This window comes from Diabrotica undecimpunctata, chromosome 3 (genome assembly GCF_040954645.1).
Source record: "Diabrotica undecimpunctata isolate CICGRU chromosome 3, icDiaUnde3, whole genome shotgun sequence".
NCBI lineage: Eukaryota > Metazoa > Arthropoda > Insecta > Coleoptera > Chrysomelidae > Diabrotica > Diabrotica undecimpunctata.
The window spans coordinates 151,600,507-151,618,076 of NC_092805.1; the positions used below are offsets into that span (position 1 = coordinate 151,600,507).

At 34.4% G+C, this 17,570-nt stretch overlaps 1 protein-coding gene across 2 annotated transcripts in view; it reads left to right on the top strand.

Moving 5' to 3' along the window:
• The first annotated feature begins 9,019 nt into the window (after positions 1-9,019).
• LOC140437575 (myelin regulatory factor-like protein) overlaps positions 9,020-17,570 on the top strand; it is a 66,856-nt gene continuing 58,305 nt past the window's right edge. Inside the window, exon 1 of one of the 2 annotated variants that reach the window (XM_072527178.1) lies at positions 9,020-9,190. In XM_072527178.1, the coding sequence (XP_072383279.1) occupies positions 9,136-9,190 (55 nt within the window). In that variant the 5' untranslated portion in view covers positions 9,020-9,135. The remainder of the gene's footprint in view (positions 9,191-17,570) is intronic. The other variant, XM_072527179.1, reaches the window with a different exon arrangement.

Below are 17,570 nucleotides of genomic sequence, written 5' to 3' on the forward strand. Positions count from 1 at the left end.
GTTGTTTTTCATATTTAGAGTTAATATGGTCAGTAGTAATATTAATAACAATAATATATTTTAAAATATATATTTATTAGTTATGTGTTCTCCCTCTCGGGAGGGAAAAACTGTAAAAAACATGACATGAGAAAACTGAAATGTAGTGAACTAAAAGAAATAGTCAGCAAAACAATAAATAGAAAATTTAAAGAAATCGATAATAGAACAGAAAGCACAGAAGAGAAGATAGAATCCGTTAATAAAACGATAGACGACATTAAAGAGAATTTTATGAAGAACGAAGAAGGTAAGAATAAGACATGGATGACGACAGAGATTCTGCAGCTGCTGGAAAAAAGAAGGAAAAACAAGAACAATAACCCTATGTATAAAACATTACAACGAGATATACAGAGAAAGATCAGAGAAACCAAACAGAAAGAACTCAAGAAAAAATGCCAAGGAATCTAAATTCTACAAAGTACATACGACGACTTCAACGTACACAAAAAGGGAAGAGAAATTACAGGCAAATGTAAGCACAGAAGAGTAAGTAAACTTGTTGATGACAAAGGAGAGGTAATCGTGGACAAAGAGAGTATTGATAATACCTGGAAAAATTACATACGAAATTTATTTTTTGATGAGAGGGAGAACCAGTCCCCAATACCTACGGAAACAGGACCACCTATACTAGTGGCAGAAATAAGAGCAGGCATAATATCACTAAAAAAAGGGAGAGCTCCAATTTTGTTCAACTTCTTAATGATGAATCTTTAAGAATACTATGTAAAATCTTCAATAATATCTATGACATAAGCAATATTCCAAAAGATTGGCTAGTTTCAGAATTTATTACGTTACCAAAGAAACAGGGAGAGAAACAGTGCGGAGAATATAGGCTAATAAGTCTAATGAGCCATACACTAAAACTTTTTCTTAAAATTATACATCGCAGAATATACAAGCTATGCGAAGACAGAATACAAGACACACAGTTTGGATTCATGAAAGGCGTAGATACGAGAGATGCACTGTTTAGTCTACAGGTATTATTCCAAAGATGCATAGATATGACTTGCGATATCTACACCTGCTTTGTGGACTGCCAAAAAGCATTTGGCACAGTTCAACACCGAAAAATGATGAATGTTCTAACAAAAGCCCAAATAGATGATAAAGACGGGCGTATAATACAAAAGTTTTACTGGAACCAATCAGCGACAGTAAGAACAAATCTTGGAGATGAACCGACCGAAGCGATCCAGATTCTGCGAGGCGTTACACAATTATGTATTACCTATATTACTATATTATTCAACATATATTCAGAGGATATTTAGTGAAGCCTTGGAAAATCAAAAACCAAATTTATGGTCATCAGGAAAAATAAAATTATATGCGTCCAACTGCTTATCAAGAATACACCAGTGGACCGAGTAAAACAGTTTACCTATCTTGGAAGAATAGTAAACGAACAATGGGATCACTCACAAGAAGTAAAATGTAGAATAGAGAAGGCTAGGAGTTCATTCAACAACTTAGCCAAACTCTTTAAAAGCCACAACCTTAATCTGGAGATAAAAGTAAGGCTCATACGATGTTATATTTTGTCGATATTATACTACGAAGTTGAATAATGGACACTCACTGAAGGGATGGAGAAAAAACTTGAATCCTTCGAGATGTGGCTATACAGAAGAATCCTAAGGTATCATGGACGGACAAGATAACCAACGAGACTACTACGAAGAATGGGGGCAGGGAGAGAAGTTATGTATACGATTAAAAGAAGAAAGTCAGAATATCTCGGACACATAATGTGTCGAAAAGCGAGGAATTGGGAGAAGAAGAATATCATGGTTAAAAAACCTGAGGAAATGTTTCTCCACAATAACAACTAATCTATTTAAAGCATCAGTTAATAAAATAATTATAGCCAGAATGATCGCCAATATTTGAATCGAATAGGCACCAAAAGAAGAAGTTATGTGTTGTTATTAATTCACCCATTCATTACATCATAACATTAGTACTTTTTTACTTAATCTATTTGATTAGCTGTTGAAAATATTCGTTCCCAAGAAATAGAAGTTGCAGGGATACAAAGTTTTTTATTGGCTAATGCAAGCATATAAGGATAAAACTCTTTTGCTTTTTCCACCAAAATAGTGGATTTTCATTTCGGCTTATTAGCAGCTCATTCATATAGTTGTCAACTTCAATTATATCGGCTTTTTTGGAGTTGTCAAAGCTATGGTCAAATACTATAAACATCCAACTCCGACACAAAACTGTCAGCACGTTGCTTCTAGCGCCACGGCGGCTTGAGTTGATACTACGTTTTGTCAACATAAACATACATAAAATATTTGCTTTTGCTAATTTTTGTATTACTAGCTAATCTTGCTAAATTGTGTTTGTACTTTTACACAAAATGTTCGAAAAGATATTGATATAATAAGATATTTGAGGACTTTGGTGATAGAAGAGCCAATTCTTTGAAAGTATGCAACAACGCAATGGTTATAATATTTTGCGATCTATGATCTAATAATCTAAAATTAAGGAAATTATTGACTGTTACTGTTACTGATCCATACATTACAATGAATGAAGAAAAAATTTTCTTTTTTTTTATCCACCAATCTGTTGAAATGTATCCATTAAAAAAAATTCGATTTTCAATATAAAAATGAAATTTATTCATGGTCTCATATTGTAGACTTTTATAACGCCGATTCTCAGCAAATACCTAGGATAGCATCAAAATTAATAATTATTGATTACTTTACCCCCATTTACCCTGACTATGACAGTGAACACACTGACTACGTGAAAATCATGCGTGGAGTGAGGCGAGGCTGTCTCCTCTAATCTTCAATCTGTACTCTGAAAGAATATTTATCGAAGTTTTGCACGAAACTGAAAAAGGTATTCTACTGAATGGTTACCGGCTAAACAACATCAGATATGCAGATGACACCATAGTATTTGCGGACAACTTAGAAGACCTACAAGTTCTTATGAACAAAATTACGTATTACAGTCAACAATATGGACTCAATATACACATTAAGAAAACAAAGCTTATGATAATTAGCAAGAAAAAAATAACAGAAGGTCAACTCTACGTCAGCCAATCCCCTGTAGAAAGAGTGACGCACTACAACTACCTCGGCACCATAATAAATGAAGAATGGACCAACAACCAAGAGATTAGAGCACGCATCGGAAAAGCTAGATCCACCTTCAATCGGATGGGGGCCTTGTTTAAGAATCACAACCTTTCTCTTGATATAAAAGTAAGAATGCTGCGATGCTAGGTCTTCTCTGTCCTTTTTTATGGTGTTGAATGTGGACCTTGAACGAAGATATGTGTAGAAAACTGGAAGCATTTGAGATGTGGCTATATCGGAGAATGCTTAATATCCCGTGGACTGACCGAGTCACAAATGAGGAGGTCCTCAGAAGAATGAATAAGAACCGAGAGGTACTGACCATCATCAAATCTCGAAAGTTACAGTTCTTCGGACATATTATGCGAAATGAATCCAGATATGCTCTCCTTCAAGCCATCCTGCAAGGAAAAATATTTGGAAAACGAGGTCCAGGAAGAAGAAGAACATCTTGGTTAAAGAACCTCAGAATCTGGTTCAATGCAACATCTGTGCAGCTTTTCCGCGCTGCTGCAGATAATAAAGATTGTCATGATGATCGCCAAAGTGGACACTTTATTTGACGAATTTCTAAGTAATATCAGAGTTCTGAAGTTGCTTTGGAATGATTTAAATAGCAATTATGGGTTTCAATTTCGTTTTACAAGAAGTAAAACTCTATATTATTAGGGCTAATGGTTTTGATAATAATAAACCCGAACTTTTATATGAATATGATAAACAGATTTTTTTCTTTTTAAGATATTCTATGACTCATTTACCTGTGTACTACTTAAAAATCCATACTTTTTCAAACGTAGATCTAATAATTTTGCTTCTGAAAGTAACTCAGTTCCTTCAATACATTTGAATCTTTTTTTGATTCAGAATTACTTTACTCATGTCATACACTTTTTTTATTTAATTGCTGGCCTTCAAATTGTAAACAATGTTTTTGCATTGCGGATGCGAATAAAAATATCTTGGAAATTGAAACATTTTTTCCTGCACTGAATTCATTGTTTATAATACTAAAAATATTTACTATTATTTGTGTTTCTCGCTAATTAATTATATAATATACACTGGAAGTTTGTAATGTGTTCTAAGAATCACGTAGTATTTCTGATTTGTGGATATATGTTCATTTATCTGGTATTAGCATATATATTCGTGATTATATTTTTATATTAGCTATAATTTAAAAATATCTTTCCACCGTCAAAACAACCCAACCCTGTATAGCTTTTAAAAAAAGTAGAAAGGTTAAAATGTACATAGTACATATCCTATCCCTCCTTAGTCATTGGTTACCCTATAAACTACTGCCCACCAATTGAGAACCACGACACCCCTACTTTTATCGATTCGCGCCTCCATTGGACGTACTGATTACAGATAAAACGTTTGCGTGCCTCATTCCTATTAGGGATATTAGATATCATCATCGTCGATATCTTTAACCTCTTTTAAAAAATGGTCGACCGACAGAATTCGATTGTAATGCGTCACTAATGTCACATAAAAAATATTTACATGTTTGAGAAATATAGGGTACGGGGATGGGAAAATGAACAAGGGTTTAGAATCTTCGTAAAACAACTTACGAGTTACCGTTTCTGGATAGCTATCTGTGGCATCTTAGTTTCTGACGTTGATTATTTATCAATCTACACAAAATTGGAGATTGATAGTTAAAAAAAAATAAAACTTTATTTTTGTAGTAATGCCATTAGTTGGAGGAAAAACATTGGATGACTGAAGAGACTCTCAATCTTGTAGAAAGACGAAAGCTTGGAAATGTCACATCAAATTCAAAACAAAAATAAATAGGATATGCACCATAAATACAACTATAAATCACTTGTGCAGAAGGGACAAAAATAATTATATTAAACACATATGAGTACAACTAGAGGAACGTGCTGCCAAGAATGTAGAGAACGTTTCTCAAAAGTCAAGTATCTAGCGAGAGAATTCAAACGGCAGACACAAATCATCAAAGATAATAGTGGAAATACCATAACAAACCCAGATGGTATCGCAGTGGTGTGGAAACAATATTGCGAAATACTATTCTCTAATAACGACCCAGACAATAATACAGAGAAAAGAAGTTATGAAAAAGAACCTCAAATATTGAAATCAGAAATTTTAGCGGCAATTAAAATCAGAAGGAGAAGATGGAATAACAGCTGAAACACTCAAAGAAATGGGAGAATTATGGACGGAAGTAATGCTTAGAATTTGCAATAAGATCTGCAATACCGGAAAGTGACCAAATGACTGGGTTAAACTCACGTTTATTCCCACATATAAAAAAGGTTCACCGACAGATTGCAGTAATTACCGTACAGTAGCATTGATATCACACGCGAACAAAGTACTTCTAACCATTATCAATGAAAGACTAAAATCAATTCTCTTACCTCAAATTCTCCAAGAACAATGCGGATTCGTCCCAGGTAGAGGAACAAGAGAATATATTCTTAATATTCGTCAAATTATCGAAAAATCTCGAGAGTTTAACATATTTATACTTTGTTGACTATTCCAAGGCCTTCGATACCGTAAAATGGGATAAAATGTGGCATATGCTTAGAGAAATGGGTACGCTAGAACATCTAATCTATTTATTACAAAAACTATATGGAAATAATACTGCTAACGTAAGAGTTAATAATGTGGTTTCGAAAAACTTCAAATTAAAATCTGAAGTTCAACAGGGATGCATAATATCCCCTATTCTATTAAATATATATTTAGTGAACATATGCGTCAAGTTTTTGAGGAGTGACAAGGTGGAGCAACGATAGGAGGAAGAAAAATCAAAAACCTACGTTATTCTGATGACACTGTTATATTGGCGTCATCACCAGAAGAACTGAAACAAATTATGAATAAGCTAGACACGGTGAGTACGGAAAATGGTTTGAAAATGAAAAAAATATGCAGAAAATGTGATAATCATCTATATAATCAGAAACAACCAAGCAGAGATAAGAAACATGGCAGGTTACGAAGTGATCGAGCAATTTAATTACTTAGGCTCCGTTATTACTAGCAGTGGAGGATGTGAAGGCGAGATCCGTCGATGCATCACAATGGCAAGATCGGCAATAGCCAAACTCACAAAAAAAAGAACACTGACATCACAAAAAATACAAAATTACGCCTTTTTCGAGCATTGATATTTCCTATCGCCACCTATGCTTCAAAAACTTGGACAATAAAAAAAAAAGCCGATTCAAAGCGTATAATGGCATTGGAAATGTGGGTCTAACGTAGAATGTTGTGCATACCATGGACCGCCCACGTTGATCACCCTTTTTGTGTAGCAGGCACATTATTCCCTTCAGCTACTCCTCTGGTCTTAATTTTTTCTGTCATATACGTACTATCAGTTTATCAATTACTGCCAAAAGTTGGTCATCACCTTCCTTATACATTTTAGAGCATATTGCGTACATTCCTGGGGCTTTATATTATTTTTAGATTTTTGGATGACATTTGACACTTGTTCTCTTGTTAGTGCCTCAATGTGGAGTTGCTGATGTGGATTTAGTTGATTTTCTATGTTCAACATAATCTAAATTGAGATGATCGCTGAAATATCGTGTCCATCTATTAAGAACTAATTTTGTATCATATATAGAATTTCACCGTTAATATTTTTACAACTGTTTATCACCATCATCATCATCAGTGGCATCACAGGTCGTTATGAACTAAAGCCTTCTTCAGAAGAATCCTCCATTCGCCCCAGTCTGTTGCAACTCTTCTCGTTACTCTAATTCCAATAGATTTTAAATCATTCTCTAGGTTGTCTTGATACCTAAGTTTCGGTCTTAGTCTGGCTCGTTGTCTCATCGGTCCTCTTCGGTCAAAAACTTTTCTGACTGTTGCACCTTTTTCTAGCCTGATTACATGTCCTATCCATCTAAGGCGTGCTTCCTTAATGAATTTTACAACGTCAGATTTTCCAAAACTTCTATGCAATGCCACAAACCGTTCTCTCTTATTCCTCTATATCTCTTTTTAGGATTTTTCGCTGAAAACATTTAAGCAGTTCTTGGGATATTCTGTGTAAGTGAACACGTACCTGCTATATATGTTAGCACTGGTTATAAATTAGATTTATAATCTAATGCATTTTTCCTCGAGCCGTTTTATTCTCATCACAATTCTGCATACTAACAGATTATGGGCCGTAGGGACATCGGCACCAGGATACGTTTTTGATGCTTTTATGGTGTTTTTTTTTATATCTTATACTTAATGTTCTTGGGTGAGTCGGTGCGGGATTTTCATGTGTATATTTGACGATTGGGGGCTTGAAAATTGTAGTACTTAACAGCAGTTTATACCCATTTTAATTTTTGTCGATAGGACACTCTGATCAAAAGCTATCGAATTTTTACCGTCGACTTTTAAAAATTTTATTCAAAAAATTGATTTCTCGCTGACAACTGACATTTCAATCGGTGCTTTAAGCGTTGTTCCTGAGAAAATGGTTCATTCTAAACACAAAGTGCTAATTAACATTCTTTTTCAAAATTATCCCACCTACATTTTTGTTTGAAATTTTTTTTCTATAGCGCGGCGTACTGATTTTTGGTAAATCGATGTTTCCCCCTACAAGGAGTGTTTCAGGGGGAAGCCCGGGGGTAGGAGTTGCAAACTTTTTGCACCTTTTTGGAGTCCTAAAATTTACATTCTCACCAAAATTCAGCTTGTTGGTATAATTTTAAGACGTCAAATCTCTAACATCTGGACTAAGCTAAGACATTGAGATCTATTTTATGGAAAACAAAACCAACAAGAAAACGAAGAGCTATCAGTAGAACTAAGGAATCAGCTCATGATTATAGCAGGTTTCCTTACTGAAGACGCGCCAATCAAGGGACGTATGCATACAATGGAACTGATTCATGGAGACTTAAGCAAGACCATGGAACAACATAAGAACAACAAATGCCTCTTGTGAAAATGAATATGCCTAGATGGATGGGCGGAGTGACAAAAAAGGATAACATTAAGAATGAATTTATAGCTGAAAGTCTGTGGAGCCACTTAATGCCTACGTCCGAGAGCTAATGTTAGCTAGAGATGATAATTACCAAATACGAAGAATCGCTGAGTTGCAAAGTCCTGGAAGAAGTAGAAAAGGAAAGCCTGATATTATTATTATCAAGGGCATCGACCTTGTTATAACCCAAAATAGAAACTTATCGAGGATCTTCTTATAACTCAAAATAGAAACTTATCCAGGAATTTAGTCAGGAAGCTGACCAACGCATAATATGCAATATTATGCGGGATATCTTTCTGTCTACTCTATTATTAACGATCATATCTCATTTTTTCGAATTCTATTACTTTGCTCTTTATATTTTGCGTGTGGATTTTTGTATCATAAAATACTCTCTAATCATTAAAATTAATATTTATTTCTCAAAAAGAATCCCCTTTAATCCCACTAACCTTACATCGGCTGTTTAACATATTATTTGTATCTGTTTGTTTTACTGTTTATCTGTTGTAGTTAATTTGTTTATCTCTTATTTGATTGACGACTACTACCATTATCAAACCAAGTTGATCACCTGTCCATCAATTTAAAAAAAGAATTAAACTACCCCGTTGGCTAGCTTACAAGTAATATAGTGGTAACCAAGCAACCAGAAACGCTGGGGTGGTGGTATGTTGTAGCAATTTTCTTCTGTCTACGCTTCAGATATTTTGAACCAACACCGGAACAGTTAACCAGACATATTTATGTAGAAATGATCGCATATTTCTATACTGATTAATTATTTATAAAATTAATACATTGATACGTAATTGAACGGTATTCTCAAGGCAAAAGTTCGTTTTGGAGATAGCATTATGTAAATGCCGTTATGTTTAAATAATCACCGTCGAAAGTTAGCAATTGCGGGTATGAACGATATAGAAAAAATTCTGTTTAAAAATGTGCTAGTGATTTGAAATTATGGAATTTTGGGATATGGATGACAGGAGAGAAACGCGACATCGAAATTTGCAAGGTATTGTATACACTTTCTATCAAATATACATTGTTGAAGATTGGATCTTGCTGTGCCTTTACAACCTGCATTAAATTTATTTTTTATTTCCTCATATGTTCATTTATTTGTTTCAAAATTTTATCGCCACATTGCTTATTTAGTGACCAAATCTGGATGACTTACAAATTATTGCACAAAAAGTGAAATTATATGTTTTATAAATAAAATAATGAGTTTAGTAACAGGCAGAATATTACTATCATTTTTTCAATGCAGAGGCCGAATTTGATAAAAATCTCCTGATCCTCCAAAAACTATATGCCAGCAAACGTTTTTTCTTAAACCTGTTCCGAATCAAAAGTTGAAAGTATTATTTTTTCCACAAGAAAAATGAATTTTCTGCAGTCGGTTGTATACTATAGGTACATCACAAAAATTTTATTAAAAAATTCTGTATAAAAAAGTATACATATTTATTTAAAAGAACCCTTTCGGGCTTAAAACCCAGCAAATCTCTTGGCACAGACATCTCTGCAGATGTGTTAAAAATAATTTTCCAATGATGTTGCAGGTCCTATAGCTAATTTAATAAATAAAATATTTGAACAAGGTACATCTTTGACCTTTAAAAAACAGTGGTTATACGTATTCTTAAAAAAGGCGCTACAAAATTGTTGCAAAATTATCTTCCTGTAATACTTGTTATCAGCTTGCAGAAATCTTTGACAAGGACTTGGCTAAACGATTAAATAAAAACTTCTAAAGTTTACACTACTGTCAGCAAAGTGGGCAAAGCAATATGGTTTTTAGAAGGGTTATTCCACTTCATATGTTATAACATCTGTTTATCATTAACATCATCACGGTGCTACAACCCTTATGGTCCTCGACTTTATCAAGCTTTCTGGTCCATTTTGCTCTGTTCCTTGTTTAGATTTTCCAGTTGTCAACACCGATCTTCCCAGCATCCCGTCTATCCACCTCCGCTTTGATCTTCCCCGTCTTCTTATTCCTTATCGGCTACGCTTCCAAAATCTTTTTTGTCATGTTTCATTCTGGGGCTCGGACATTATAATGTCCACGTCGTCAGCATATGCTAGAATTTGGACTGATGTCCTAAATATAGTTCCACTGCTATCTAAATCTACGTCTCGTACGACTTTTTTTAAGGCTATGTTAAAAAGCTGACACGCCCGCGCTTCTCCCTGCCTTAACCCCCTATCTATTTCAAATGTACAGTACAGAAAACCTTTTGTTTTAGTAAAAGGCACGGTAAACTGCACTAGAGTTCTCCATAATCTCTTTAATTACTTACTTTGTTTAGAATATTTTTGCCTGTATTATCTTCTTCTTTAAGTGCCGTCTCCCGATCGGAGGTTGGATATCAGCATCACTATCTTTACTCTATCTACTGCTGATCTGAAGAGTTCTATAGAACTGCATTTAAACCAGTCCCTTAAATTCTTCAACCATGACACTCTCCTTCCTATACTCCTTCCTCCTCTTATCTTTCCCTGTATTATCAGCCAGTTCATATCGCTATCCCCTCATTACGTGTCTCAGATATTGTAACTTTCTTATTTTTATTGTGTTTATTATTTCGCATTCTTTGCCCATTTCTCGCAATATTCCGTCTTAGTTTTCTTCTGTGTCCATGCTATTCTAAGCATCCTCCTGTAACACCACATTTCAAAGGACTAACTTATTTATGTGTTCTTGCTTTAATGTTCAGCTTTCAAGTCCATATTGCAGTATCGAAAACACGTAGCATCTCAGTGCTCTTACTCTCAGTTCTAATCTAAGCATTTTTATAAACGCATTTCTTGCTATTTCTATCCTGGCTCTTATTTCGGTTGTTTGATCATTATTGTCTGAAATCCAGGTTCCTAGGTATTTGTATTTATCAACCTTTCTATCGGTACATTTCCCAAATGTATGTTTGTTGGTATATATGTTTTCTTTGTTATTATCATGTATTTGGTATTTTTTCTATTCACTTTTAGTTCATATTTTTCACAGAACCTGTTTGTTTTGTTTAGCAGTAATTGGAGTTGTTCAGCAGAGCTTGCCATAATCACGGTGTCATCTGCATATCTTATGTTGTTAATAGATCTTCCGTTAATTATTATTTCTTCACTTTGAGATAGTAATGCTTCTTCAAAAATGGCTTCAGTATGTACATTAAATAGTAATGGGGACATAATACATCCCTGCCTAACTCCTTTCCTGATTTCAATTTCTGGACTGGGTTCGTTATCTATTACGATTTGTGCTCTTTGATTCCAGTAGGGGTTTGTTATTATTCGTAAGTCCCTATGGTCTATATTTTTTGTCTTTAGAATTTGGACTAATTTTTCATGTCTTACTTTGTCAAATGCTTTTTCAAAATCAACGTAACAAACATGCACATCAACATTCATATTCATGCATCTTTGAGCTAACACCTTAAAAGCAAATAACGTTTCTCTGGTTCCTAGTCCGTTTCTGAACCCAAACTGACTATCATCTATTCCTTCTTCAAGTTTTTTATTTAAACGACCATGTATTATTTTCAGGAATAATTTGAGAATGTGACTTATTAGTGATATTGTTCTGTATTCACTGCAATATTTCATACTACATTATATAGACCTGTATTATCAGTTAGAGTTAATTTGTATAAAATGAGGAGCAAAAATTCAAATGGAATTTTAAATATTATTGTTTATTTGGCTAATAATGAATGTATAAATATAATGGTTAACCTGGTGTACAATTATTTTGTAAATATTATTATAGTAGTGTACTTACTGATTATTTAAATTTATAAATCATCATCATCGTCACTAAATTCACTACCGCTATCATTATCTAAATCTATAATCACTGGATTAATTTCACTAATTTTATTTTCCCGGATCCACTACTCTTCTATTAATTTTTCACATTTATTTACAGTTTTTGCCCATATTTCTGGAGTTGCAGTTTTAAGAGTTTCTTGCTACATTTTCCTAACTGCATCGTCACTGTATCCACTGTATCCAACGTGATTATCATTTATCGATGGGATTAAACTGGCAGTGATACGGCCGTAACCGTAGTACTTATGTCCATAACTTGATACAATTTAGTCAACTATATAAACTGTTGGTTTTTCATTACGTTTCGAAATTTCCAGTAACTCTGCTTTAAAGGCGTATTCGGAAAAATTGATATTATTTTTAACTAACCAATTTTTTATGCTCGGTACGTTCCACGACTGTTTTGGTTGTTTCTCCAAAATCATTTTGGAGATTTAAGTCTAGTGTATTCTCTCAAAAATTTCATTCTTTTGTGAACCACACTACTCCTTTCGCATAAAAGTAACCTAATATTTTATTTTTTGAATTTAAATGCTAAATCTTTTAACACTTTCCAAAGGCTAGTCCTCTTAATTTCAGAAACTTATCTCTCTTATTTTGACCAGTAAAGTATCTAAACTGACATGTTGATTGTTTTCACGCATTCGATACAAAATATTGCGAATTTCAAATTTTTTTCCACCAGGTAAGTCAATGCTCCTAGAATGTTTACGAGTTATTTTCTTGTCTTCGTGATACTCAGTCATAATAAGATCTTTTTGAGAATCACTGACAGTCTTCATTACAGTTTTTAGCTTACTTTTACTTATCCCGAATTTGTCACAAACGCGTTGATTTATACATAATAATGACTTTAAAGGTCCACTATTGTTTCTTTCCATGGTGAAGTATTTATGCTCATTTGCAATTAATTCATCAATATCTAACTTACGTCTAGGCATGATGGTCACTTGAAACTACACGTTTGAATTACAGTATACTGAGTTTAGATCAATATGACAGAAACTTTCTAACTGTTGTGCTTGGGAGGTAAAATATAATATAACCGCTTATAACGATCCTAAACACATTAAGCAAATTAGCCTAATGATCATTAGGAATGCCGATGGTAATTTAATTATGTTTGATAAAAAGTTTAGAAATGGTTGGAAACCGTACGTAAACAAATTAAAGTATTTCCCACAATTATTTTATTTTTAGTACAAGTATTTTCATTTGAAAATAAAAAGTTAAATATGTTAACCAAAACCCTAACTTTAACCCGTAATTGCAGACGTCTCAAAAACGGTACACTCTAACAGACATATGGTCAATCTAACCACCACTATTTAAATTGACAAAATGTTGTAGTTTACTCCGAAGTATTTTTTAACAAAAATTAAAAGTGATATTTTAGTACTTTGTATATCTACTTTGAATATAAATTATCCCTAGCGCGGTAGTATTTGTTTTAGAAAAAAATTATTAAACAAGTAGGTAAAAGAAATTTACTTTAAATAACATTATGCAAGAATACTATTTATTAAAAAAAATGTAACAAAATATGCAAAACTATGAACAACAGGTTAATGACACATATATTTATTTTATACCTAAAATTTAGCAAAATGTTAAACATTATGGAGAACAAGTGCAGTTTACCGTACCTTTTACTACAACGATAGGTTTTCTGCGAATTCTGTTAATCGTTTAGGGGTGTAAGTTGGTTTAATATATTGTATAGGGTTATACTTCAAATACATATTAAAAACAGTATCTATACCTATACGAAAGAAGGTGGCCACGATATCATAATAGCCCTACAGCAGCTTATAAAAGAAATATGGATACAGAAGTCCCTTCCCAATGATTGGAATATTGGAATACTTTGCACCATACACAAAAAGGGTGATATCTTTGAATGCTCTAACTATCGAGGAATTACGCTCCTAAATGCAGCGTATAAAATATTCTCCAATATACTATGCCATCGTATGGCACCATATGCAGAGCGAATAATAGGACAATACCAGGCTGGTTTCAGAGGTGGTAAATCAACAATTCATCAGATTTCAACCCTAAGACAAATTCTAGAGAAAACACTGGAATACGGTGTAGACACGCACCACATATTTATAGACTACAAGGCAGCCTACGACTCTGTAAATAGAAGAGAATTGTTTAGAGCAATGATAGACCTAGGAGTTCCAAATCAGTTGGTAAGTTTAACCAAACTAACCCTTGAAAAAGTTGAATGCAAAGTACGAATCCAGGGGGAACTCTCTGAACCTTTTAAAACAAATAACGGGCTACGTCAGGGAGACCCACTCTCCTGTATACTATTCAATCTAGCTCTGGAAAAAGTAATACGTACGTCACAAATCACAACTACCGGTTCAATATATAACAAATCTGTGCAAATCTTAGCATATGCTGATGATATCAATATTGTTGGGAGAACGGAAAACGCAGCACGAGAGGCGTACGTAGCATTAAAGGAAGCGGCTACAAAAATGGGTTTAATAATAAACACCAACAAAACAAAATACATGAAAATAGGTACCCAACCACAAACACTACGGCCACTTGTTATAGAAAATGACGTCATCGAAGCAGTTAACGAATTTGTATACCTGGGAACGCTCGTCAATACTGAAAATGACACTACCGCAGAGATAAACCGCAGAATTTGCACGGCTAATAGATGCTATTTTGGGCTTAATCTCCTTTTTAAATCTACAGTTATATCAAGAAATACAAAAGTAAAACTCTACAAAACAATAATACGCCCAGTCCTAACATATGGTTCAGAAACCTGGACTTTAACAAAAAGCAATGAAAACATGTTAGGATGTTTCGAAAGAAAAATACTAAAGATAGGACGTCTGAGGTGGGTAGGCCATGTTATGCGGATGGAGCAAACCGACCCAGCTAGAAAAACGCTCCTTGATAGACCTATTGGTCAAAGAAGAAGAGGAAGACCCAGAACAAGATTCCTAGATAACATCGATGAAGACATGAGAAATATGGAAATACGTGCTTGGCGGAGGAAGGCGATGGATAGGGACGACTGGAGAAAAATTCTTGGGGAGGCTAGGACCCACACAGGGTTGTAAAGCCAAAATGATGATGATACCTATACGAGGATAGATTGATATTAAACTAGCCTTTGATAGATGGCGCTACTTGATACCGAATTGATTTCGGTGTTGACATTTGCCATTCATGACATGACGTCTGTCAAAATTTTAAGTTTTAAAAACAATAAGTTTGGTTTTTACTGCCGTCAAAAGCAAGCAAATTTTGTGTTTTCGGAGAAATGGAAAAAGTCGAGTATCGTTTGGTGATTAAGTTCCTCCACAAAAAGGGTAAAACGAATGTGCAAATCAAAGCCGACCTGGACGAAGTTAATGGTGAAGTTGCACCTTCGTTAGCAACAGTAAAATTTTGGAAAGCTGAATTTGTTCGTGGTCATACGAGTGTTTTTGATGATGAGCGTCCCGGGAGGCCAAATCAAGTCACCACGCCGGAAATGATCAACAAAGTCCATGACATGATTATGGCAGATCGTCGAATTAAGCTCCGCGAGTTAATAGAGGTCCTAAACATTTCCTACGAACGCGTACACAACGTCATTCACCATCATTTTGACATGAAAAAGCTATCCGCGCGATGGGTGCCGCGATTGCTGACAATCGATCAAATGCAAAAACGTGTGACCTGTTCGGAGACGCTTTTGGCGATGATACGACGCGATCCGAAGGTTTTTTTTTGCCGATTTATCACCGTTGATGAAACCTGGTTGCATTATTATACACCGGAAAGCAAAGAACAGTCGAAACAGTGGCGCAAACGCGGCGAAGGGCCTCCGAAGAAGGCAAAGAGTGCACATTCGGTCGGCAAAGTGATGGCGACTGTTTTCTGGGATGCGAAGGGCATTATCCACATCGACTACTTGGAAAAAGGAAAAACAATCAATGGTGAATACTACGCAGCATTATTGGATCGATTCGATGCCGAATTGCGTCGAAAACGCCCCGGTTTGGAACACAAAAAAGTGCTTTTTCACCAAGACAATACACCGGCTCACCGATCGGTCGTCGCCATGGCAAAATTACATGAATTGGGCTATGAATTGGTTGATCACCCACCGTATTCCCCAGATCTTGTCGTCAGCGATTTTTTCCTGTTTCCAAACCTAAAAAAAGGGCTCGGAGGACGCCGTTTCGCAACAAATGATGAAGTCGTCGCTGAAACTTCGGCCTATTTTGAAGAGCTCAAGCAAAAGTACTATTCGGATGGGATAAAACATTGGAACATCGTCTTACTAAGTGTATCGAGCTAAGAGGGGACTACGTTGAGAAATAAATCGATTTAATTCCAAAAAACTTGTTTTTTCTATCAAAGGCTAGTTTTATATCAATCCACCCTCGTATTTAAAAAAAGGCCATACGAAATGATTGCAAAATTATTCTTCTATATTATTACCTTATAACCAAATTATTACCAACTTTACAAAAATCTTTGAAAAGGCCTTAAAATCTACATTATTACCTTATAACCAACTTATTACCAACTTTACAAAAATCTTTGAAAAGGCCTTAAAATCTATATTATTACCTTATAACCAACTTATTACCAACTTTACAAAAATCTTTGAAAAGGCCTTGGCTAAGCGAGTAAATAAATTAAACTATTAAAGTTTACATTACTGTCAACAAGCCAAAATGATTTTAAGAAAGTATTCTACTTCAGATGCTATAACATCTGTTACTGATTATTTATATAAGCTGCTAGATAATAGCTCTCCTACGTTAGCGATCTTCCTGGATACCACAAGGCATTTGATACTGTTAGCCATTAGCAGTGTCTTTTTAATACAGTTAACGGATAATAGATCCAGTCTTCAGATTTTAGATGCTCAAAGTTCTGTATTTTTATCTACCTTTTAAATGTTCTTATAGTTATTTTCGTGGTCAAAAATTTTATTTAAAAAGACACATGTTATTTATAAAAAATGTCCTGCTCGTCTCATACGTTACCCTGTCTGGATTAATATCTTTCTTTATCGACCATATACTATTATTTATTGTCTGTGATAAGTCCTGAACCGATTTTAATATGTTCATAATTAATCCCAACAGAATTATAAATGCGTCACTGACATTTTTGGCGCCTAACCGCAGACCAACTAGGTAACTGGAAGTTAATGCACAATAATGTTTACAAGGTGTTGATTTAGTGTATTTTTAGTAAACAAAAACTATACTGAATTTCTTTGATTATTTATTATTATTATTTTAAATAAATTTGATGTGAATATTTACTTGTATCAAAATAAAGGTGCACAGATTATCAGCCAGGCCATGCTCGCAAAATATGTTACTGGCTCCTTAAAACATGTATATCCCATATATCGAGGTTAAGTTAAAATAAACATTGGAAAAATGTTCTCTACACAAAAATGTTGTTTTTATTGTATAAAAAAGTTAAAGATGTTACGATTTGTAGCATTTGCATGATACCACGATAGAGTTGTGCTAAAAAATCCGGTACAATGAAAGGAAATACAGTCAAAT